We start from the raw sequence: 24,216 nt of genomic DNA, 5'->3' as shown, positions 1-24,216 counted from the left end.
GGTCACAGAGCTACGACAGGGAAGACTAATTACTCACCGAGCCTTAAATAACCAAGAGCATTCTTTAGAGTTCTATGGACCAGTTATGCTGATAGAAACAGCTATAGGTTTATCTGACTCTGGGAATAGCTGCCTGCACACATAGCAGATTGCTCTGTGGGTTGGGCTTAAACCACAGAAAGGCATTCTCAAAAAAACCCTCAAAAACAATATCCACACAAAATGAAATTTAGCAGATTTCCATCATAGGCAAACCCTCAATATCTTTTCAAACAGCAACTCTTTTATTAAATCTAATGGCACATGTTTTAAAAGTTGTTATCCAATTCTTCTTTACTTTCAAGCCATACTTAACTGCACATTTAAAAAAGAAGTTAATTGTTTTTCCTCTACTGTATTTTCCTTTTAAGTCCTACACATTCTAAATGCATTTAAACTAGCTTTAAAAATATGAAGTTCTGCATATGTTCAAAGCAATAGATCTGAGAGACGTTAATTAGGGCTGGATGTAGAAATATATCATATTTCATAAAATAGTTAGGAACCTAAACCTATTTGTCACTTATAAAACTCTGAATGTTCATTTCTACTACCATTACGAATAACTCAGGAAGAGGGTACACTTTGAAGTACAACTATGATTGATTAGACTAAAGAAATTCCAGTGCTTCATTGTGTACTACTTTAATCTTTTGAAAAGTGAATGAACAGCAGATGGCCTAATAAAGACACTCTGTATGTTTGCCCAGTATGGATTTGCTCTGAAGGGATTGGTTCAACACTTTAGAGTACATATATTTGGAATACATCTGTCTTAGTCAAGACAGATGGCTAAAGGAAAGGGAAACTTCCAAACACTTGGAATTAATCCAGTGTGAGCACTGCTTCTGGATGAAATTTTAATGGGTTATGACTATTGTTCTGTTAGCTTTCTTGGAAGAATGCAGCTGTGAATAGTATAGATATACACAATTTGGATGGTTACTGAACAGGACTGTTTATGCATCCTTTAAAATAAAAATGCTGTTGTTAGGGGATATGTGCTAATTGGCCTGTTTATAAAGAATGGTAGTTGCTTTCTAGTGCTCAATCCAGTATCTTCCATCACCTAAGCTAACTAAAATTAGTCACAACCATATAAAACATGTTTTTGCTATCCAGTATTAAAATTGAACTTGTTAATGTGAGACTATAAAGGTATGTGTATGCTATTTCAATTCCATGAAATACCGTATGTTAAATCACAAGATTCTTTTTAACTACCCCTTTTAATACAACTTGCAAATTTGAAAGATCGACTGTGTGTGGATCACAGCTGATGCATGAAACACATGCCTCTGCTGTATACTCAAAAATGTGTTAGTCATGTTGAGAAAGCATGACACACCCATGCTAACTAAAGAGTTCTGCGCAACCATGAATGATTTGGGAGTTTTTAAAATTTTAAATTTTTGTATTAAGATGTTGCAGTTCAGGTGACATCTGCTTCCTTGCAAAGTTGTCCATTTCAATAGGCTTCTCTGTTAGTGTTGCTGCAGTAGTTCACACTGTTTGGCTGTGTAGGTCTCATGGTGTTTCTAACTGCTGTACTCTTGTTTTCTGTTTTGCAGTAATAACAAGTAGTGGCTACAGTCCCAGATCAGCGCACCAGTACTCTCCACAGATATATCCCTCCAAGTTAGTGTCTGCACCTCTTCTAGTCTTTTATAGACCTTGGCTGTGGGCAGTTTTGTGGTATGTTGCAAACAAGTGTTCAGCAGGAGAAACAGAGAAAAAGGAAAATTCTTAAGCCGCAGTACTGACTCTGGTACTGACTCTCTCTCCAACTTTTTTTCATCATGTGTCTGCAGAGTAAGATCCTGCTTTGTGCAGTATTGCTGCACAAGAAATACCCTTGAATATCAGCACACAACAGAAGTAAAATAATCAGACTATTGTGTTCTCAGACATCAGAATGTTAACAGCATATGTGGGGAATACATACAGATATATTTCGAAGAAGTCAGTTTATATATAGAAATCACAATTGCATGCACAAGTTGCATACTGGGGGGTAACCCTGTCCCTGACCCTTCCACAGCCAGCATTGCCAAACACTTTCAAACATTCCACAATCGTGAACCACCCTTTCCTTGTCCCTCTCCAATATCATAAGATTTAAAAATCAAATAAATTGGATTAGCTTTTAATCTTATTATTTTTAAGCCAATGGTTTCTGCTAGGAATAGAAAACTTCACATTTCTTTTTTTTTGGGGGGGGGGGGGGGAGGCAGGGGTGGGGACTGACTCTTGGGCAATCACATGAATCCAGGAGTGGGAACTTTAGGAAGGAACACCAAAGGTGTTGTATGAAACTGCTGCAGTTGGCAGCCTATCAATTTGTTTGTCCTATGATCAGTGTTGTGCACAAGAGTTCTTGATTCCAGTATGCCACCTGCTTTTTTCTGTGTATTTGATACAGCTATTGGTGTGACTTTGATACAGAGAAAATATTAAATCTAAAGATTCAAGAGCCAATTACGCTCTTTCAAGTTTCTTTAGCAAATTTGCATTCATATAATGGTAGCCAAAATTTATTAATACAGAAAGTAGGTGCTTGAAGTAAGAGCTCTCTTTCCACTTAAACCAGGTTTTGGCAAACTAAATTAGATACTTTTGGCCAAATACATTACAAGGTTTAATAGAATTTTTAATCTACCCTTACAATTTTTTGGCATCTAAATTAATGAATAATCCTTTTCTGATAGTAAATGCTGCCAACTGTACTGAATTAATTAGAAAGAAAAAAAATTTTAAAAAAATTAGAACCTGAAATTTAGTCATGGCTTTTAATGGCCAGGTTTCATTTAGCGTAATTCTGCAGAATGTGTTTATTCAACTCTTGGTCCATAAAGTCTTATTTGACTTACAAAACAATCCAAGAAAAATGTTTCTTTGTATATTTTTGCAACTCTGGAGGGCAAAAATTTTAAATTTGATTTTATTCAATCTCTCTATAAAAGCTCAGTATTCATAAATAAAAGGCCATTTTTATTTCCATTCTATTTCCCTAGACCATATTTTCCGAACATTTAAAGCCCATCTGGTTACCAAAGTACTGTTGTATTTTTTGTGCTGCTCTCAATGGGTAGGATCCATCTCCCATTGAAGCTAGAGGCTGCATGTCTGTTGAAGCAGAACCTATACAGATGACATAATGTACTAGCTTCAACATTCACCTCTGTGTTTCCTTTATCCTTGTAGTCCAAGTTTCCCTCCACTGGATTAAAAAAGCATGGAGGCTTTTCTAATGGCTGATCTCGGCTGAAGGAGATCATATAGAGACACGCAGCAGTGGCACAGCCCACCTAAAAGTGGACACAGTAGATTAAGAATTAAATAATGGTGGGACAGCATAAGATATTCACTGTGCCTTGGGGAATGTGGGACAGAGTGTTTTTCAGCTTATTTCAGTGGGGGATGGAACAAATCCCAGAAGAGGAGCAGTTGGCAGAATAATGAACTGCCTTTGGACATCTTTAAACCTTTTTCTTTACTTTATTGCTTGAATCAACATATAAAGTATTTGTTGCCACAGTAATGCTATTTTTCCTGATATTTAGGCCCTATCCACACATTCTTTCTACACCAGCAGCTCAAACAATGTCTGCCTATGCCGGACAAACCCAGTATTCAGGAATGCAGCAACCAGCGGTCTATACAGCCTACTCACAGACAGGACAGCCCTACAGCTTACCCACCTACGGTATTTGACCACTTATTACTTCACTTTATGTAGAACTAAAAGCAATGCTGACAGGAATGGTTTTTTTTTTTTTGCTTTCTCTTTTGTTTTCCCAACTGTAACAAAATATTTTAAAGAATCAGTTGAAAATTAATTTCTTATACAGATTTGGGTGTAATGTTGCCAGGCATCAAGACGGAAAGTGGGCTCTCACAGACCCAATCTCCCCTGCAGAGCGGGTGCCTCAGTTACAGCCCAGGGTTTTCCACCCCACAGCCAGGCCAAACACCCTACTCTTACCAGATGCCAGGTGAGTAGCCACCTCTAAAATTCAAAGCTAAGTATTTCTTTCCAGTACTAATAAGCTTATGTGTATTCATCTTGATCATCTGTTATTTTAGATCTGGTCATGGAATGCAGTCCCTATTTGCACCTTCCTTTGGATTTTGTAGTGGAGTGAAATCACATGGCAGGACTGGAAACATTCATTGTATTTGCTAACATATACAAGTCTCTTTTCCTTGTTTTCACGTTTCTGAGTATGACATAATTTGATACTTCTTTCTCTTTGGATCAACATAATTTTTTAGAACTTCTCCTTAATTGATATTTATTCTTTCATTTACCATTTGTTAATAATTCATTTATTACCCTCTGGTCATCCATAACCTGTTGTATTTGGATAATTTTTAGGCTTCTTATACAATGTTTAATCTTCTGCATATTACAAACTGCAATATGAATCATCCGATTTATGTTGCAAACAAGGACATGCCTCATTACAGATTGATTGAAAACACACAGATGCAGTCTGTTGAAAAGGTTTTTGTTTCTCAAATGTAACACTAAAGTGTTAGAAATGAAGGCAAAAGAGAAAAACAGTACTTGAGGAGGGGTGAGACTGCAATAGACTGAAAAATGTTATCTAAATTGGTGAGATGACTTACTGCTGATCTCTTCCTTGCATGGTGTGAAGAGGAATGTATGCCTGTATGCATGGAAGTAGCATTTCATTTCTTTTAAAGTTTCGTTGCACTATTTCATACTTCTAATAGAAAATAAAAGTTGGGGTTTTTTTCTGATTTGTCTGATCTTAAAATGGAATATTCTAATTAGAATTTTATTTTGATTCACAAACAAGTTCTCACAGTTAATTGTATTTTTTAATTTTAGGTTCTAGTTTTACACCATCATCCACTATTTATTCAAACAATTCTGTTTCAAATTCTACAAACTTCAGTAGTTCACAACAGGTATGAATATTACAATTTCTATTTGCCAGTTACAAAAGGACTTATATAGCTCCAGTGATAGCATGTTTTTTTAATTAAGATCTGTTATGTTGAATGAGACTCGCTGTGGTTCAATGCTATTTTCTGTGGAAAATGATCAAAATCCTACTGGAACCCTAGTTACATACTTTAGCACTTAAATAATTCAGCAGCTTCCCTGCAGTCTTTTAGTAAATATCTTTAAAATAAAAAACACTGAGTATTATTAAAGTAAAAAAAAAAAGCTAAACCAATACTTCAAAACACTGGTAAAAATTGCATGATTGTATATGTAGAAATATTTAATGGGAAAAAATTCACTCATTACTGTGTTTAATTGAGTGCTCTGCTGCATCTGCTGTTTCAGGATTATCCATCATACACAGCTTTTGGCCAAAATCAGTATGCACAGTATTACTCAGCATCAACATATGGTGCATATATGACCTCAAACAACACGGCTGATGGCACTTCATCATCATCAACCTACCAGTTACAGGACTCTCTCCCTGGCTTGACTAGTCAACCAGGTACAGATCTACATTCAGGTGAAAACAATTTTTGTATTTTATTCTCTACTTGTATAAAGACAGGATTTCCATATCCAACTTGCATTGATTGAATGGCTTGTTTGAATATTGATATTTTAATCTCGTGCCTTTCAGAAAATTTTATCATGTAAACCACCCAAAATAAGCTTTTTTACTGTTTAGTTAGGAAACCTGTCCATTTTGTTTGCTAATTAAATAAAGCTTTTTGCAGACTGAGATAGTTGTCAGTATCACTGGCAGTGGAGCATTCCTGTTTCCACCTATGAATTCTGAAGTATTGCTGTAAAGAATTTAAAACAAGATAGCATTTTTCATTTCATTATACCCCAGCCGTGCTAGCAAGAGCACATGGGCTTTATTCCAATATGTACAAGCCATGCTTGATAATTCACTAATTTAAGTAACCAAGAATAGACAAATTGGTTATTAGCACCAAAAAAAAATTGTGTTGAAGTAGCCGAATTTGCAAGAGCATTATTAAGAGACATGAGGAGGCTCCCTTTGCCTGCCCAGCCCTGCCCTCTTGTGCACAGCCACCACAGCACAGCAGCCTGTTACTTGTATTCCTAGGACACCTCTGGAGGGTAGTGGCAGTTCTTCACTTTTCTTTAGCACCCTTAGAGCAGTCTCTTTCAGGGGCACTGGCTTCACTCAGCCAGCATGGGCAGTGTCTGCCTTGCCTGCAGACCGTGAGCATTTCTTAAAAGACTAACAAACTGGCTTTTGGATTAGGCTCTGAATAGGGGAGGAATTTATGCTTTAGTAACAAAATTAGCTTATTGCATAAATCTTCCTAACAACTGCACCATCTTACTGAAAAATACAGTAGAAAGACTAAGGTATTATTGTAATGAATTTGTACAAAGGAAAAGTAACTGTGTAGAAAAGTATAAGCAAGGACTCATACATAATATAAACTGCTTAAATTTGCTAAAAAACACTGGAATTTTAATTAAATTAGTTGAAATTTTTCCTACATAAATGTTTTCCTCAGGCTGATTTTTAAAGTGTAACAGTGTGCTGTGTTGTGTGTGTTTGGGGTGGGGTATGATGTGGTATGGATATGGATATGGATATGATATGGAATGGCAATGGGGAGATACACATTCCTTTGATTTTTGATGAAAAGCGTAACATTATTCAGTAGTCTCAGAATGTAAATTTAGGAAGAAGAACCTACAGGTAATGTGAAATCAGGTGAAATTTTATCAGGTGGAGGATATCTATAACAGACACGAATCATACATAAAGAATTTTTAGAAGAGTATGGAGTGTACTCAAGTTACAAGTTATGTTTTGATAACTGTGTATGTCCTGTGTACTTTTCCTTGCTGCTTTGTTATTCCTTCATATTCTTATTTGAGAAAATCAGACAGTTTCCATGTTGTCTCTCCCCTAGGTATCTGTGTTTCCTAGAAATGCTGTGTAAATGTATCATGTATTACAAGTACCATTAGTATTGAATAGAACTGGCAAAAGAAAAGGAATCTTAAGTAGTTTGAACAGGTAGAAAAAGTATTGAAGGCTTCACATCTGTGGAACGGTAAAGATTTTTCTTGGTTGTGGATTGTTTAAGCATATGAACTTGATCTCTTGTTAAGTAGGTTGTGCATCTGAACTTAACAAATCCGCCCTCATCTGCTCCTTATTTCTGTGAAGTGTTGCAGTGATCATGCGACCCTCTGCTGAGAGTGAAACGCCCACTTTGTGAATACATGACATGCCTGTGCCCTTCTGTGTCACTGTAAAAATAAATTTCCACTGGTGAGGGGCAGTGTCTTGGAGATCATTTCAGATATCATAGATCATACTGCAGATCTTTAGCACTCACTGTGTTCGCTTGCTGTCAAACAAGTTCTTACAAGACTTACTCCAAAAAAACCTTAAGACTCAGCACAACAAGGCACTACATTCTTCTACCATCTCCACTAGCTCTTAATTCAAATATTTAATCAAAGCCTCTAGTACTCCTCATATATATAGGATTTCTCATTTTCATAATAAAGCCCCATCACATCAAGAGATAATACCAGCTACAGTTTTATTTATTGACTGTATGAAAAAAATGAGATGAAAACTGAAATAGACTTTACTCTTTCTGCTATTCACGGCAAACAATAACACACTAGAAGTCAGGAAAAAAAGCAGGTTTGTAATGTTGAAGATGTCTTCTGGCTTCTCTGTCTGGTAAGAATATGTAACAAAAGTCAATCCATAAGGAAATAATGAAGGGGCTCAGAAATTTGTCCGTTCCACATCTGTGTAATGCTCAGTTCCTTAAACCAGGGACTTCTCTTCTGAGCTTGCATTGTGCCTGCCTTATATTAAGATTTTTCAAAATGCACTTGTTACCACAGAGTATTTCTGAGACAAAAAGGTATCTCCTAGGGCACTTCATCTCAAATAGGGATAACTCAGATGGACTGGGAGATGAGGTCTCAGGAGAAAAGTACACTTGAGTGTATTTGTTGAACACATGAGTACATTTAATTTAGGGCAAATAAAACTCTAGCAGAGGATATGGGCCTGGATAAAACTTCATGTGAAGGCACCTTGCTATCATATATCCAGGATTAGGGGAGGTGAATTGCCATAGGATATTAGCTCCCATTCCGTTACTGGGATGCAGCAAAGTTTAATTTGGCACCCACAAAGACGTCACCCTTTGTAGCTTCTCTGGGAGATGGCATTAGGTTTATATTCAGACTGCATAAACTCTTTTCTCCTGCTTAACTCATAGAACCGTGTTTTAACAAGGAGGAGAGGATGTTCACATCATCGAACTAGAGGTGGGAAACAATGTCCTGGATATGAAAGACCACCTCCATTTGTAACAGGGTGCTGTAATTCCCTTTGTAACATGGTGCTGTAATTCCCTATCCTCTAACTGGAGCTGCAGCAAGGTCTCCACAGCGTGAAAGTTTTCATATTGAACAAATGTATGAGTATGTGTAAGAACATCTGTGATAAAGCTGTCATTCCGTATTCTGGTTTTAACATTTTCCTACTGTTTTCTTGGATCACTGGTGCTGCTCATGGTCCCGGTGGGATAAGGCTATGAGGTATATTTATTAGACATGTGTTGAATATTGAATAAGCTAAAAAAATTCAAACATTGTAATAAAAATTTCTGTCTAATATGGGCTGCAGTAGGAGTTCTTCATGATGTTAATGTTTTCAATACTCTTTGGTACTAGAATTTCTCACATCCTTTTATGTTATAGGGCTGAATTTTTAATAAATTTTCATTTAATCAGCATTCACCTCATTTCTAAAGCAAACGGAGGATAAGAAAAGTGTAGTTTCTCCTTTAGACTGTTGTTAGTAAAAAACAAATCAAGCAATTAGGCCTACAGTTGTTTAAAGAAACAAGCACTACTGACTTCTGCAGTTCTAAAATAGATGCATACCTTGCTTTCAAGCAAGAGACAGCTGCTCATTCTGATTTAGAGATTAACGTAATGAAATAAAGTTGGCTTTAAATATCTAGATTTTACAAGGATCAGTGATTAGTTACAGTACTGATTAATGGATAATTATGCAATTGTGAACAGCATTGACCCAAGCAGAAGACTGGAGCACCAGGTCATGGCTAATGCTAAATGAAAATCTGAGTTATTTACTTCAGTTGTTGGGTACTTTCAGAGCAGATTTAGAACAGGTTTTTTTTTTATTTATTTTATTTTTGGTAGATTAGAATAAACACAGTCATTGAGAACAGATGTTTTAGTATATTACTGCAGAAATGAGTTTTGATTTTGTTGTAATGTGTTGAAATGCTATAAATAAGAAGACTTCTATGGTAAGAATGTAAGCATTCATCTTCACTTAGTTTTTGCCTTTTTGTTTCTGGGGGTTTGGTTTGGGACATTTTTTTCCACTCAGTCAGAAAAATCTAGGAGACTGTGTTTTTGTACAGAACTCTTGCCCACTCAGAACTTCTTTGAAAGCCATTGTGTGTTTTTGCTGCACAAGGGTTCTGATTTGGATGCTTCTTGTACATTTACACATTACCAAAGTACATTTTCCTGTTCTTATGAGGAAGGAGCTAAGATAATGTGATCCTTATTGATTGCTTCACTGCTTGCAGTGACCTTGCTGAGATCAACACCATGCTGGGAATAGAAATGATTAGTCAACAAGAACTCTCTCTCTCTCCATTCTGTAGGGATTTCTGTCTGTGTGGCTTGTCCTTTCTCTGCATACCTCTATGAAAAGTCACTTAGCCTCTTTTACTACATGCTCAGTCCCCTTAACTGTCATGGTGACCCTCACCTGGACTGACTCCAGTTTGACAATATCTCCCTTCTACTTGGGGACCCAAAACTACGCATTTTTCCAGATGTGGTCTTGCAAATTCAGAACAGAGCAGAAAAATCGAACTCCTTCATCTGCTGGACACTCAGTGATGCTTTTTAATAAAAATGGAAAAAAAAGCCAGATTTCAGCTCAAAATCAGATGCATCACAGATGACTTTTGGGAAACGTTTGTACCAAGTGTTAATTTATTCTGTAGATGTGCCATCATGAGCACTTTTAACAAATATTACCAGTGGCCCAGAAATGCTCAATTACAGGCAGCTCAAGGACTCCCTTGAATCAAAATCTGTAGTAGATGTCAGATCAAAGCTGTACCCTTTCCTCCTTCAGTGGAGAAAAATCAAATCATTATTAACAGGATAAATGATGAAGGAGGGTTTTTTGTCATTTAGCACTTGGGAACCTAGCCAAACTGCATTTGCTGCTAGAAGTTTTGAAAGGGCACTGTGTTGTGAAGAAAGTTATATTTTCCATATATTGAGCTGTTGCATTAAAGTAATTTGTAAAGGGAAGTTCCACACCATCCTCCCAGGAGATACTTACTTCTCTCAGTCACAGAAGTAAACAGCTACTGGTTTATGATCACCTCTAAAGCCCTTTGATGTGACCAGAGGGAAAACAAGTTAAATGGCTAAGTCAGGGATAGGCTGGAGTGTGGCTAAGACCAGCTATGCCATACCAGATCAAAGACCCTTCCAGCACATCTCTGTGACAGCCCACAATCTTCACACTTGGAGAAAGATGATCAGAACACTGTAAATACAACTTCATCCTCTTTTAGGTACTAACTGGAATATTGCATTTAATATTAAGGCTTTCCTCTGGCAATTTATGGGCTGAGGTAAGGTGAAGAAAAAAAGTGAACTTTACTAAAGTGCAGGTGGCATGGGAGGAGGAGATGAAGCTGGAAGCTGCCTAGCTGTTCTGGGGCATGGATGAGTGCCAAAGTGTGTTCTGGTAAACGTAAAGCAGACCTTGGAAATAAGTCTAGCTGAACTGAAAACATGGGAAATTAACTACTTTAATTAAACAGCACTTCATGTTTTGAGAAACCATTAGCATGACCTCTAAAATATATCTTCCTTGGAGATATGGATATTTTGCCTGGGCTTGTGTGTTTTTGTGTATATGCACATGCATATGTGTCGTTTGAATCTTTCACTTACTCTGGTAAGGTTTATAGTGTTTCATTGGTAAAGTCAAAAGTGCACATGGCATCTGCTGATTCCACCTAGATAAGACAAGCCACATTATCATTCTTTTAATACAAGTTTTTTACATGTCTCTTGCCATTGAGTTTGCATACAGATGTGTTGAACTTTGAGGAAAAAAAGTTAATTATTTAGAAATCCAGCACTAATTTTGACATGAATGATTGACTTTACAGGGGAGTTTGACACAGTGCAGAGCCCCTCCACGCCAATCAAAGATCTTGATGAGAGAACATGTAGGAGTTCTGGGTCAAAGTCTCGGGGTAGGGGGCGGAAGAACAATCCATCACCCCCTCCGGACAGTGACTTGGAGGTATGTCTGCGGTAATTGATGAACATCAACATGGAGGTTTCTTCTAAGGAAGTGTAAATTCTGAATGCTGCAGCTGTGAAAATAGCTTAAAGCACTTTAGAAGACATCATGGACTCAGTGTCACTAACTGAATGTAACAGAGGGTAGTAGCTGTTTTAATATAGTTGTACAATGAGACTTTACTGTTCTGCATGACAAAATTAGGCAGAAAGGTGGAAATTCAGTCTTGTGGTTTTTAGCTCTTAGATTATGTGCCTGACAGTTTCTCATGCAATAGAACCACAAATCTGTATTCAAAATTGTCACATTTTCTTGTAGTTTTTTGAATAGGAAACCTCAAGTAGATCACTCAGCTTAATTACATGTATTTATGGATGCAGTGTAAATATGCAGGATCCTCTGGCCATAGCCTTTTGAATATTTAGGCACCTATTTGTGCTTGTGCTGGTATGTTATATCAGTGGATATAAATGAGGCAGCTTACCTCTGTGAAGCTGTGGCTGTGCTTAAGTATGTGCAAGATCAGTCCCTTAGCGAATACGTCTGCCTAACCTATGGGACGACAATTTCAAGCACAGGTGACCTCTTAGCAACACAGTAGTTATAGCGGTGTCGCTCCCGTGTCAGCCGTGCAGCGCCTTGCGGTGGCAGGAGCAGGAGGAGGAAGCAGAGTGTCTGTGCGTGTGTGTGACCCTCCAGCTCTGGCACCAGGGACGTGCTGTGCTGCCTGCCAGTGCCGTGTGTCCCCTGCTGCCACCAGAGCAACGCGGCGAGCCAGCAGCCCTGGCGTGCCCCACTGCTCTGCCGTCACTGAACAGTCCTGGGTACGGCAGAAGACAAAATTGTTGCTGGGACTTGGCTGGCCACACAGCCCCTCCTGTGGTAGCAGGGTGGGCTGCAGGGCTAGGAACTGAATGAAAATGCCATTGCTTTTGTGCAGAAACTTACATTGTTTGCTTTTCCAGTGAAGAAACTAACTTCTTACATTTCAGGGTTTCTTTTAGTTGGTTGGGTTTTTTTTTTAATTTATTATTTACCAGTGAAAATGAAAATGAGTGAAATCGAATGTATGAAACTGAATTAAAATAATCTGTTTCATCCTACAGTATTATTTGAATTCTAGATTTTAGTTAATCAGTAGAAATAAAGAAGAATCTTGAATCAATAAGACTCACAGAGAAGTATCTGAGAGTAGTTTATCCTTAACAATTATGTCTGACCCCCATCACGTTTCTGAAATCTGCGTTACAGAGCTTTTGTGAAAAGCTTTTTAGAGAACAAGTAAGAAATCGTTGAAGAGTTAAAAAGTTACTGCCTTTTGACTTTTTACGGTGCATGGTACACTCTTATTGATAATTTCAGAAAAAACCTGCTCAGTTAATAAGTACTTGGCTAACCTTTTAAGACTCAGTTTACTTTTAACCTCCCTGGGTGGTGTGGTGGTGGGACTGTGATGTTATTTGTTCAATAATATTTTCCCCAATTCTGTTTTCAGCGTGTATTTGTTTGGGATTTGGATGAAACAATCATAGTTTTTCATTCGCTGCTTACAGGATCATATGCACAGAAGTATGGCAAGGTATGTGAGCTGTGAATTTTGTGTCAATTCACTGCAGCTATCTGGCCTGACTATGTACAAGTTTTTCACCTCTGTTTTCTTTATGGCTTGGGTGAAGTTAAAGTGTACGGTAAACCCCATTTTCAGAGGGTTAATATGAAGAAGTCAAGGAGAGAAATGAGACACAGACCCTAAGCACAGTAGATGAGGCAGGGCTGAAGCAGATGCTGCGAATGAGAGGAGAATTTATAGAGGAACAAGGATGAAGTTCCTGACGTGAGTTGGAAGAGACATTGCAGGGAGATAAGAGATGAAGTGCACAAATGGAAATAACTGACAGTATCTGGAAGAGTAAAGGAAGAAATAAGAAACTGGGCTGGTGAGTGAATTTACCGGGAAATTTATGAATAGGATGAGTAAGAGTCTGACTTATTTCAATGCCAGCTGCAGATGTTGTTCTTTGACTCCCCACCTTTTTCACTGAATTTTTGATTCCCTTGGCTGGCTCTGGGCTGAGTAATGCCGGGGAGTGAAACCCTCTCCCAAGTAGTTTTAAGCATCCTCTCCCCTTCCGTGAGTCCAAAAGGAGTTCAGGTCACAGAGCAATGAGTGGGAGAGCAGGAAGAAGAGTGAGGGAGGCAAAGAGAGGCAGTGGCAGACTGGAGGAGCAGGAGCAGGAACTCTGGGAGCCTGCCAGGCTGGTATTGGGAGTCTGGGGAATGGCTGCTTGGACAAGGTGAGAAGGGTCTGGTGTGTAACAACAGGAGCAGACTGATGGGAGAGGTAGAGTTAAGGCCTGGATAAAACAAAAAATCAAAGCAAATATGTGGAAGGAGGAAAATGGACAAGGGAGATGTTAGTATGTACATATATACTTTTCTCTGTGCTGTTTGTTCTTTTCAAGTGAAATTAATGCAAGGGTATTTCTTTTTAAGAACATAGCCATGTCCATACTGTGTCAGATAAGGGGCTTGTTTAGCATGTTTTCAGCATCATTATTCCAGCCAGAATCAGATGCTTGAGAAAAGGATGCGAGAAACAATACATCACAGAAATGCTTTTCACAACCCCTCCCCTACCGGTGGGTTAGAAATGTCCAAAGCCAGAACCTGTGGATTATAACCAGAGATGGGCCAGTCTTCCATGTGATCGACCTTTTGTGGCTACTAAAAAAGAAAGTTAATAGGAAAAGTCACAGGCCAAGTGCAAATCTGAATTTCTGGAATGCTAAGATAAAGATAGTTACTCATGTCTTGTAAAGCCTTCCTTGCTTTGCAGCTTCACAGTGCCAGATCTGTGCACATTTCAGTTCTCTGTCAAAAAATCCTCTTCTGCTGTTTTTCAGACATTGCAACAACAATGACTTTGCCAGAACCGTTTCCAACTAATAGTTATCAAAACAAGAGAGAAACCTAGCTGCACACAAACTTTTGCATCACTTTGAGCCCACAGACAACCACAGGACTTGCTGAATTGTCACAGTGATAAAGTCATTCCTTTCATCCTTTTTTGATTCTGCCCTTAGGATGTTTCCTAAACCAACTGTAACACATAGTTTTAAAAATCAGAGCTCATTTGTAGCTCACAAAACATCTGCGGATAACTTTGAAAAATGTCTTGTAAACAGCAACAGAAATTTAATTCCTCTTGGTATATTAGTAATGGCATATTAACAGACAATAGTACTGACAGCAGACAAAGTCTTATATAAACCAAAAGTATCTCAAGGTTTAGTGAAATTAATGTAGTTATACTGCTGAGATCAACATCAGCAAACTAATGTAATGGATATCTATGGTGCAAAAGATGCGGAGTTGTGGAATTCTGAAAGTAAAATCCTTTTTTTGGTTCTTTTTGTGTTTTGTTTTGTTTTTAGGGGGTTTGGGGTTTTTGGGGGGAGTTTTGTTTGGTTGGTTAGGTTTTGTTTGGGTTTTTTTTGGTTTTTATTTTTTTGGTACTGATAGGTGGCATCCACACAAGTAGGGAAAGGTGCTCATTTCCAGACCCTGTAGAATAAAAATAGTAGACATTTTCCTTGTTGCAGTGGCTGCCATTGCCATATTTACATAGAATTTTATCTTTTGCATGTAACTGCAGTGTTGTCTAAATTTAAGGTGGGATATGTCTGAGCCTAAGTGCCTAAGAGGTTAGAAACGGGAGAAGAGAAAGGTCCCACAGATAGACTTCACTCAGTCTCTGGTACATGACATGTTCAGTACATATGGTCCTTATCTTTTCTGTGTATGATTTCCATCTGTACACAAGGTCTTAATCCAGACTGAAGACTGGATTTTTACCAGAATTGGGTTGCTATGAGAGTAAATACTCCAAGAATTGTGAGGTTGTCAGCAGAAGTCTTGTTAGCACGTAGGTCTTTCAAAATTATTGAGAGAGCTGTTTATCCTGGAAAGGTGATATAAAATTGTTGCCTAACAATGGAAAAAGAAACAGGCTGGTGTAAAAGAGTGGCAATACTAAATTATTTATCTGTGGTGATTGGCTACCTGATTTTAAAAAGTAAAGGCATCTAATGTCACAAGATGCTCAGCTGTGCACAGCATGTTCTTCCATATATATTTCATGAGCTCATTTTGTATAACATAATCAGGTAACTCACAAAGAAAAGAATTCACACCAAAAAAAACCCTTTCAGGACAAGCAGAATTTTTCCCTTCTCGCGTATTTAAATTTTCTAAGTGAGAATAGTGTGTTTTTAATGTAAACATTGCTTTAAGGGAAGGCAAGTTCTTATACCAAGTGTCCTCATTTCATACTTAGAAAGAGTGAGATGCTGAGTTCAGAGCTAGTGGGAATATGCAGACAGGCAAGGATATTCCCATCTACTCATTGACCTGCAAACTTTCATTCCTCATTTTCACCAGCTCTTTTTGCTGTTTATTTCATTACGAGGTGAAAAAAAAAATCATAAATTAGTCTTTTAATTTCTCTATTCTGCTGTAGTTCAGGCTGCACAGGGATGCAGTGAGAGGAGGTACAGCATATATAGCTCCACATATATAGCATATATAGATCCATAGCCTGGCATAGGGATCCACATGTGACTGCAGGAGCACTTGAAAGTTGCTGTTGTATCCAGAAATAAACACTTGCAAAAGATTTCTACAGTTTAACAAGTGGTTGGGGTAGAAGAGAAAAAGGAAAGTCAAACCAGCATCTCCTTAGGCAATTAGGGCTTTCATTGGCAGAGATTATTTGGCAGGCCGGGATCCAGTAGGCAAGTTTCAGGTTGTGTATTTGTCAAGCGAAGAGCAGATTTCTGAGTTATGCCTGAGGATTTATGAAGTTGAGAATGGACACTCTATTTGGTATATACTTGTTCAGCACTTTTCATGGTATGATAATTATTTGATGTCAAAATTTTATAATAACCATGTTAAAATTAGTGTTTTGCCAAAGGACGCAGCTGTAAGTATCTCATTTAAAAAGGGGGCAAATTGCTGCTGCTTATCTGGGCACCAGTAGAGTATAGCTTTAAGCCCGACTGAACTGGGAGAGATTTGGCCAGAGGTTGGCCAGAGTATCACTTCTACATTTAAAATACAAAGCTTTCACAGAAGAATATTCCATGCCTTGCTGTTTTCTACCTGTGACTGTTTCCCTCTGGCTTTTGGTGTATTGGTTATTTTATTGGGCTAACAATGAAAGAGAATAAAAACTACAGTACAACTGTGTCAGGGAAGCTGTGCTGCCTCCCAGCAGTAAGATCACCTCTCATTTTTCAGCTCATTTACTCATCTGCTTTGTACTTCATAAAACCAGTACACTTCTATTTTTAATTACTTACGGCAGTAGCCAATCGCGAACATTGGCATTGGAGCTGTTATACTGTGACTTGTGTGGATGATGACAGTTTTTGCAGCTGAGCACAAGTTGACAGATATGGTTTTCTACAATGCTGAGCTCTTAAGAGACCATTTGTTGATGTGACAGGACACATGTTAGCAGATGTCATCATCTCTTAAAAGTTTATGAGATACATTCTTATTCCCTGTGAACAGTGTGTATTCTTTATTCCATTGCATTCCAGTTATTCTTGCTGGTTAAAGGATGATTAAGCTGGCGTTTTCTCTAGCTCCAAGCATTTATATTTCATTCATTTCTCCCAGGTCAATCCAGAGGGCAAGGATTCCCAGATAAATGCTGTGACTCACAGTGCAACTGTTTAAAAAAAGAATACAATTCCTCAGTGAGCTTAGAAGAGGGAGAATTTGATTTCCAAGTGGAAAAATCAAAACAAATCCACACTTGATGATCATATTTTGCCATTTTTTATAGCACTGAGAATGACAGAAAGTTGTCAGGGAAGCCTCATTAACCTTGTGCACTTCTTTGGAAAGGGCTCAGAAGCTTTTTACTGCTCACTGTCTGCTTGTCTGGTCATTAAACAGAAAAACTTTGTCACCATAAACATCCATGATGACATTCCCAAATTCACGCATAAATATTCTCTTGTCCGCCTGTGTTAATAGTGTATCTCTCATCACCTCCAGTTGTCCTCTCCATTCACTCCCTCCTTGTCTGAGACCTCTGAGTTGATTTTCCTACTGCCTTCTAGAGAGCGTGGAACAGAGACTCCCTATGGAGTACGTGAGTTTTCCTTCATCAGCCACCAGCTATGGTTATTAAGAAGAGATGTGTTCTCTTCCTCCATTGCCACCCACATGAATCTCTCCTGGGACAGTGTCCCCTTTGAGAGCGTGAGTGCTGAACTTAAGTCTGAGAATCCCAGATACGTAATTTAGGGAAGTGTCTTCAGGTTAAAATATTGGTAATTAATTTGAGCATTTCCACTTTTCCTGAGGTCAGTTTTGTTTTAAATCTGTTCAGGACAGCCACCCGTTGAAAATCACTTCTTAAATTTCTGCTTGTTTTCTTGCTTATTTTTAAGGCTTCATGCATGCAAATTCCTGTCACAATGAATCTACCTGACAGTCTATTCATCTCTTTGTTTTCTGAGGTTTTGTTAAAGTCACTTTGGTGTTTGCAGTTTTTTCCCAAGAAATGAAATGATTTTGAACATGTGCTGAAACCTGACATACCAAGAGAGTATTAAATAGATTTCTCCCACTAATGGACACTGAGCTTTTGGGGCTTTATTCCAGTTGATCTCTCTTGATCAAAACATTGAAGTATTGGTCCTCCCAGGATATTTTTATCTAGTCTCCCAGGAGGCATTCCGATGGATGGACCAGTCTGGTACAGAAGTCCACAGACAGACAGTCTGGCTCCAGTTTAGTGCCTTCATCCTAACGTAACTAAAGTAATTTGTATTTAGGTGTACAGAAGTGTTGTAGCTGGTCTTGATTCTTCTGCACACTAATGATATCTGGCTAACATCATACCTCTGCGGGCCAAAGAGTTGTTCTTTGTTCTGTGAATTATCTGGGGAAAACTTCCAGATTCTTTTTTAAATAATTTTTTACTCTATTGTGTGTGCTTATGCAGAGTAGCACAAAATACAATTTTTCCAGAAGTTCAGTCTACCTCTGACTAAGTTTTTCAATTTGCTATGCTAAAATCTGTATCAACTGCAAGTTTCTTGCTTTCTTTTCAACACTCAGTCCTTTGTGCCACTTGAATCTGTAACTTCTGCTTCAGGCTGAAAGACATTGAAATGATAATTGTCATGTTCCTCCATATTGTGCAAACACTATAAAGTCACAAGACCCTGACAAATCTGCTTTCTTGACTATTTTTGTATGTGAAGGAAAGAACTTAACATGGCAAGAGCTGGATGGAACATGATATTTAATTCTTGTTAAACAGTTGCAGTGCAAAGTTTTGGCCAATTTATTAAGGGAAGAAGGGAAGTTAATATCTTGAGAATTCATTTTCAGCAACTCTCCCTAGCAGAAGTTGTTATGGGGAGATCCCACACTGATTTTATACTAAGCTGAAATTAATTCCGTTTGCTTTGCTTTGCTTTATTTTATTTTACATACAGTACCTAGCAATATCCTTCTCATGACTTTGCCGAAGCAGGAATATAGGAAATATAATTTTAATAGTAATAATCAGGCATAATTGGTTACAAAACTACTACTAATAAGAAAATCATAAGAGCTTTGTTACATTTACATCTTTCAACTTATACTAAGCAAGGCAGAAAATTGTCATTCATAGTTGCTAGTTTCTGTAAAAATTAACTGGATTATAACAGAAAACATTATAGGAAATTTCCACATTCAAGTCTGCTTCTACCCAGGAAGGGGTAAAAAGAGGCTGAGAATTAAAAGACGGAGATTCCAGTTTTGGAAGAACTCCAGTGAATGACTTAAATAATAATGAGTTACCACCTGTGCATAAAATTATGCACATGCCTTAGTGTTCATAGGATTGAGGTAAAAAAGCATATTACAAATACTCTCTATCATATCTACGGTGAAAAAACTTACAATTTTTTATAAATTTTACTGTGCACAGAAAAGAAATGCAAAAGAAAGAAGAGACAAACACATGTTTATATATGATGGCGTTTTGATAAAAGCATTATGGCTTGATGAGGAATCTCCTGAGTCAAGGGTATTTTTGTGATTTGTGTTCTAAGTGCCTAACATGAGTTTTTGCTAATCTGTTAATGGTGCTCCTTAATCACCCTCCCAGAAAACTGACCTTTGCACTTGGTGCTGCCTTCAGCCATGTGACTTTCAAATCCAGTGAACATTACTACAGAAGACAGAATGGATGAAGTTCTTTGCCCGGGCACTGCATTATTTTTTTGCTTCTGAAAGGTAGCCTAGACCAGTTCAAGGGTCAACATAAAAATATTTCCTTTCACGGCCAGAGAATTGGGTCTAACTTTGGACCATTACAACTTCTTGAACACTATTCTCCCCTTCAAGTATGACTTTTTCATGAGCAAGAGTCAAAATGTTAGTGTTTCAGATTTTACCATTAGTTATTAAGTGCTTGAGTGCAGAAGCCATCTTTTATTCTGTCATTGCAAAGCCCTGGAGTAGTGACTGCCTGATCCTGGTTGGGAAGCCTTTGATCCTAATGCTAACAAATGATCATTTGAGTTTTTGTAAGATTTTGTTGCTACATGCTGGTAAACTTTTAGACTTTAAATCTCAAGGTATTTAAGAAGGGATTTCTGAAAACTTGCTGGTGTCAATCAGAGTTTAAATGATGAAATATATATTTTTTCCATATTTTGATGAGAAGAAGATCGCATGTGTATTAAAAGTCCACTGCAGTATGTTAAGCATTAAAAAGTTAGAACCCCTCAAGATCAGGCTGATAATTATGGCAAGAATCAAACCAGGTACCAGGTGTCAGCAAAGCATCAGGGACCATTATTTTAAACTAAATGTAAGGCAACACAAATCTGCTTTACCTCTCTCCTAGCAAACTTAGAGAAGTTAAATTAATTACCTTGCCTTTCTGTACACTTCATGCTCTCAGACAGTGTTGTTGCAGATCGGTAGATTTGTGGTGTCTTGCTGAGGCGGAGCAATTTGATAGTGTGAAAGATGACCTATGAACAAATGCAGAATTTTGAATGACTCTTATCCAGGGACAGGATTCCTGTGTTTCATCAGCAATGAAGGGATGATCTGTAGGAAAAGACAACTTACATAAGCTTTCCACAGGAGTGTATGTTCCTATATACATCTTTTATTAAGAGTGCCTTCCCTGTTTCCAATCTTCTCTATACTTGTTTATGTTTATATATGTATATATACATATATATATATATTTATGGCCACCAGTTTTTTTCCTGCCAGTTCAGCCAGGTTGCAAATTGCTTGACTTTCAAAATATTTGATTTTTCAACATCCACAGCTCCCTGTGTTTCTCACAAACAGAAGTTCAGCAGTCTCTTCTTAATAAGCATTATATTAAAATAGCTTAATACTGAAAGGATTTCAGAGAAATTTCTTACAGTGCTAATGTTTCAAAACCCCTGTATACAGCAATTTTAAAAGTAATTCTAATATAACTTAGAGGTATGTAATTAGTTAACCTTGTTTTTTGTTTTTTAAGGATCCACCCATGGCAGTGACCCTTGGACTGCGAATGGAAGAAATGATTTTTAATCTTGCTGACACACATTTATTTTTTAATGATTTAGAGGTAAGAATCAAAGGAATGTTAGCACCGGTATTCCTGGTTTTTAACTTAGTGGCTTTGCTGTGCATTAGTGTTTATTGTGTGTGATATTTTCTGCCTATGTGGTCTTTGGGTTAGTCATGCTTTAATCAGAGAGAGGTTAGCCAGGTGGCACTGACTTCCTGTGGCACCAGAGTCCTTCCGTGAAACTCAGTGAGAGAGAGAACTGCAAACTACCCATTCTGTTCTTTGTCCTGTAGCCATCTTTTTGGTTTCCACCTATGTAAAGCTGTCTGCTGTCATCTCCACAACAGGAAAATACATGCTTCACATTCTTCACTTGAAGTTCTCTATATTCATTCACCTTAAGTGGGTGCCCTCAACTGACCAGAAGAGACTGTTCTCTTGAGATACCTGAGTAGCCTTTTGGCCACAGGCCCCTGTTACTTGTTCAAATGAAGAATATTCTTCATTTACCTGAAAGAATGCAGCTTCAGAGAGCTGGAACTGTGATAGATGTTCTGGTCAGTGATGTCTCTTCTCAAGGCAACCAGGCAACCACATGTATTGTCACAATATACCCAGGGAGTATAATTTGGAAATTGTTCGGAAAAGGGAGAGACCTCTTCCTAGGGAGTGCCCTCTGTGGGCAGCTCACCTGTCAGAAGCACAGGCATGGACTCTCTCAGGGACAGTGGTCTGGAAAGCAGGCTGGTCAGCTGGGCTTCACAGGCTTTTAATTCACTCTGAGAGTCTGGATCTCTTAACATGGATGGTGACAGCCTACAACCATGTGTGTCAAGAGATGGACTCAAAAGCAGTTTTTAAATTAAGATAGGGGTTTTTCAGACCTTCTTCTGGTCTAAAACAGTTGCTTTCCTATTCAGAGTAGATCCCAGACTTCCCTCCATGGATAGATACTTGCAATGAATGGGAGCTGGAAGACTTTGAGGTTTTGTTTAGAATCCCAGAGAAAGGTCTCTGGTGAGTGAATAGAAAAAATAAAGATAAGTGAAATTTTTCCATCCACTGGGATGTTGATTTTTTCTCTTGTTCCTTCATCAAGTATGCAGTAAGAAAAGCAGAAGGTACCAGTCTGCAGTTGTCTTTGTCATCCCGTGCAGACCTCCAGAGATATTCTTAGCTCTTTTAAAGTCAGGAAACAGGAATCTACTTCACCCCACACCTGAACTGCACTTCCTCTTTGCAGCAGCAGAAACCTAAGAAAGTAAAGCCCTGAACACACCTGTCCCAGTGTGTGTTTTATTGCAGTCCTAGTGAGTCATCTCTTGACAAGTACATTCAGTGAATGTCTCCTTCTGGTACCCTGTACTGGGGAGAGATTCCAAATAAATTTTTCAAAGCATTTCTTAATTTTTTTTTAGCAGACCTTTGCCCCTGCATGTTCAGATTTTATGTGGCATGAATGAACTTAAAGCCATTCTGTGGAATCTGTTCTTCAGTGTTGTACTGAGTTCATGTAGAAGAGTTCAGCAAAATGGAGCTTTGCCCTCTTTCCGTACCTCTTTACTCTTGCTTATGGCCATTGAAACTTCATTCCTTTCTCTCATTTTTTATTTCCTCTGTAGATCACAAGTTCAGCTGTCATAGGTGGATCATTATATTTTGGCTAATCTTCATAGGATGGTTTTAATACCTTGTCCGAAAACTCATACATCAGCTCATTCCAGAGCCTGAACAGTTCCCAGGTTTAGATAAATCAAAAAAGACTACTTAGGGGTCTTAGAGAGTCTCATAAATCAATCAGTTTGATTCTATTAAAAGCAATTAATATATGTATTTAGTCATCACAATTTCTATAAGAAGTTAAGTATTTTATGGCCCAGAATTCATCTTGGTCTCAAAACCAACTCTCTTACAAAATTACCAAAATTCCAAAGTTCATGGACTGAAATGAGTTGTGTGCATACATTCCAGCATGTGCAAGAAGACCAGGAATTTTCTATCTTCTTAGCAAATAAGATAAAGTGCCAAAGTATGTAGTGACATCCTTTAATATGCTGATGAGTAAACCTGTCTGTTTAAATCTGTTTGCAGAGCACGTGACTATTACTGAATATTACAGTTCATCTGCATGATGAATGTATAATGAATTCTGAGAATCCCCTGAGTCTGACTTGGGGTCTCTCCCTCATTTCTCCTCTTCTCCCCATGTCTTTTTCTCTGTTTTTCTCTCTCTGTCCTCCCCCAGGGGAGCAGAAATGAGTGCTGAGCTGCCAATGATCATGACCATCAAGACACAAGAACTTCAGTTCTCCCTGGAGGAAGTGAGCTAGGCCTTTATTCACTAGGCAGATAGATTGCTTATCCTTTCATCATGTCACTGTTTTAATGGTCAGCCCTCAGGTCCCATACCTTCTGTTTTGCTTTCATCTTCAGCCCACAGTAAACCTCATGGCTCTGGATGTGACAACTGCAATGTACTAAGGAACCTGCACTCCTGTAATATTTACTCCAGTCACTACATCCTCTAAACCTTCTTTTTTTCCCTGTCTCTCTTGGTTACAAACACCACATAGCAGGTTCTCGTAATAATAACCAAGTTACAGAAGTTATTGCACACAAAAATAAAGTTTTCCTTCCTCTATGCAAATCTGTCTCACTGCAATGGCTGCTGATGCAGAAATTCCAATCTGCTGAGACATTCCCTGCTGACCCAGTAACCCATGTTCTAATCAGCCAAGCTGCACTTTTACTTCAGGCTAGGCTGCTCTCCAGCTGTTGCATTCTCAGGGTATAAATTTTAGTTAGCTTGAGAAGTATCACTTGGGAGAGTGGTTGGTGTTTTGCCACAAAAATAGGAGTCTGGTGCTCTAGAAAGTTCATGAGCCTAAACACTTAGAGATGGGACTCAGCTTTGTAATAATAGCCAAACTAAGGCATTCTGTTTTCAACCAGGTAAGGAATAAAATTAAGTTTTTCTTCATTTCTCAGTATTAATTTTAAGGCAGCATTTAGAAATGTTGGTAAGACCTATTAGGCACACCAAAAAAAAACCAATTTCTGCAAATTGCAAGTAGTAATTCAGACATGAATCTTCCAACTCCATTATTCCACTCCACTCTCAGGTCAATGAAGAAAAAAAAAAGCATCCATTTCAAACAAACTGAATTATATTTCTATTTTTATCATTATCCCTCCAAATTTTAAAGGAGATTTTGTGTTTTATTTTTT

General features: G+C 38.1%; 1 protein-coding gene across 8 annotated transcripts in view; it reads left to right on the top strand.

The window, feature by feature from the left end:
• The window catches only part of EYA4 (EYA transcriptional coactivator and phosphatase 4), a 141,118-nt gene that overhangs the window by 105,540 nt on the left and 11,362 nt on the right, over positions 1–24,216 (top strand). For 5 of the 8 annotated variants that reach the window (XM_082303130.1, XM_082303128.1, XM_082303132.1 and 2 more), the window contains exons 7-14: positions 1,611–1,677; positions 3,603–3,745; positions 3,891–4,034; positions 4,898–4,977; positions 5,363–5,543; positions 11,254–11,390; positions 12,886–12,969; positions 20,956–21,045. In XM_082303130.1, the coding sequence (XP_082159256.1) occupies positions 1,611–1,677; positions 3,603–3,745; positions 3,891–4,034; positions 4,898–4,977; positions 5,363–5,543; positions 11,254–11,390; positions 12,886–12,969; positions 20,956–21,045 (926 nt within the window). The remainder of the gene's footprint in view (positions 1–1,610; positions 1,678–3,602; positions 3,746–3,890; positions 4,035–4,897; positions 4,978–5,362; positions 5,544–11,253; positions 11,391–12,885; positions 12,970–20,955; positions 21,046–24,216) is intronic. The other 3 variants (XM_082303133.1, XM_082303135.1, XM_082303134.1) reach the window with 2 other exon arrangements.

This window comes from Coloeus monedula (genome assembly GCF_965178545.1).
Source record: "Coloeus monedula genome assembly, chromosome: 2".
In the NCBI taxonomy this organism is placed as follows: Eukaryota; Metazoa; Chordata; class Aves; order Passeriformes; family Corvidae; genus Coloeus; species Coloeus monedula.
This window is presented reverse-complemented; position numbering and strand designations above follow the sequence as displayed.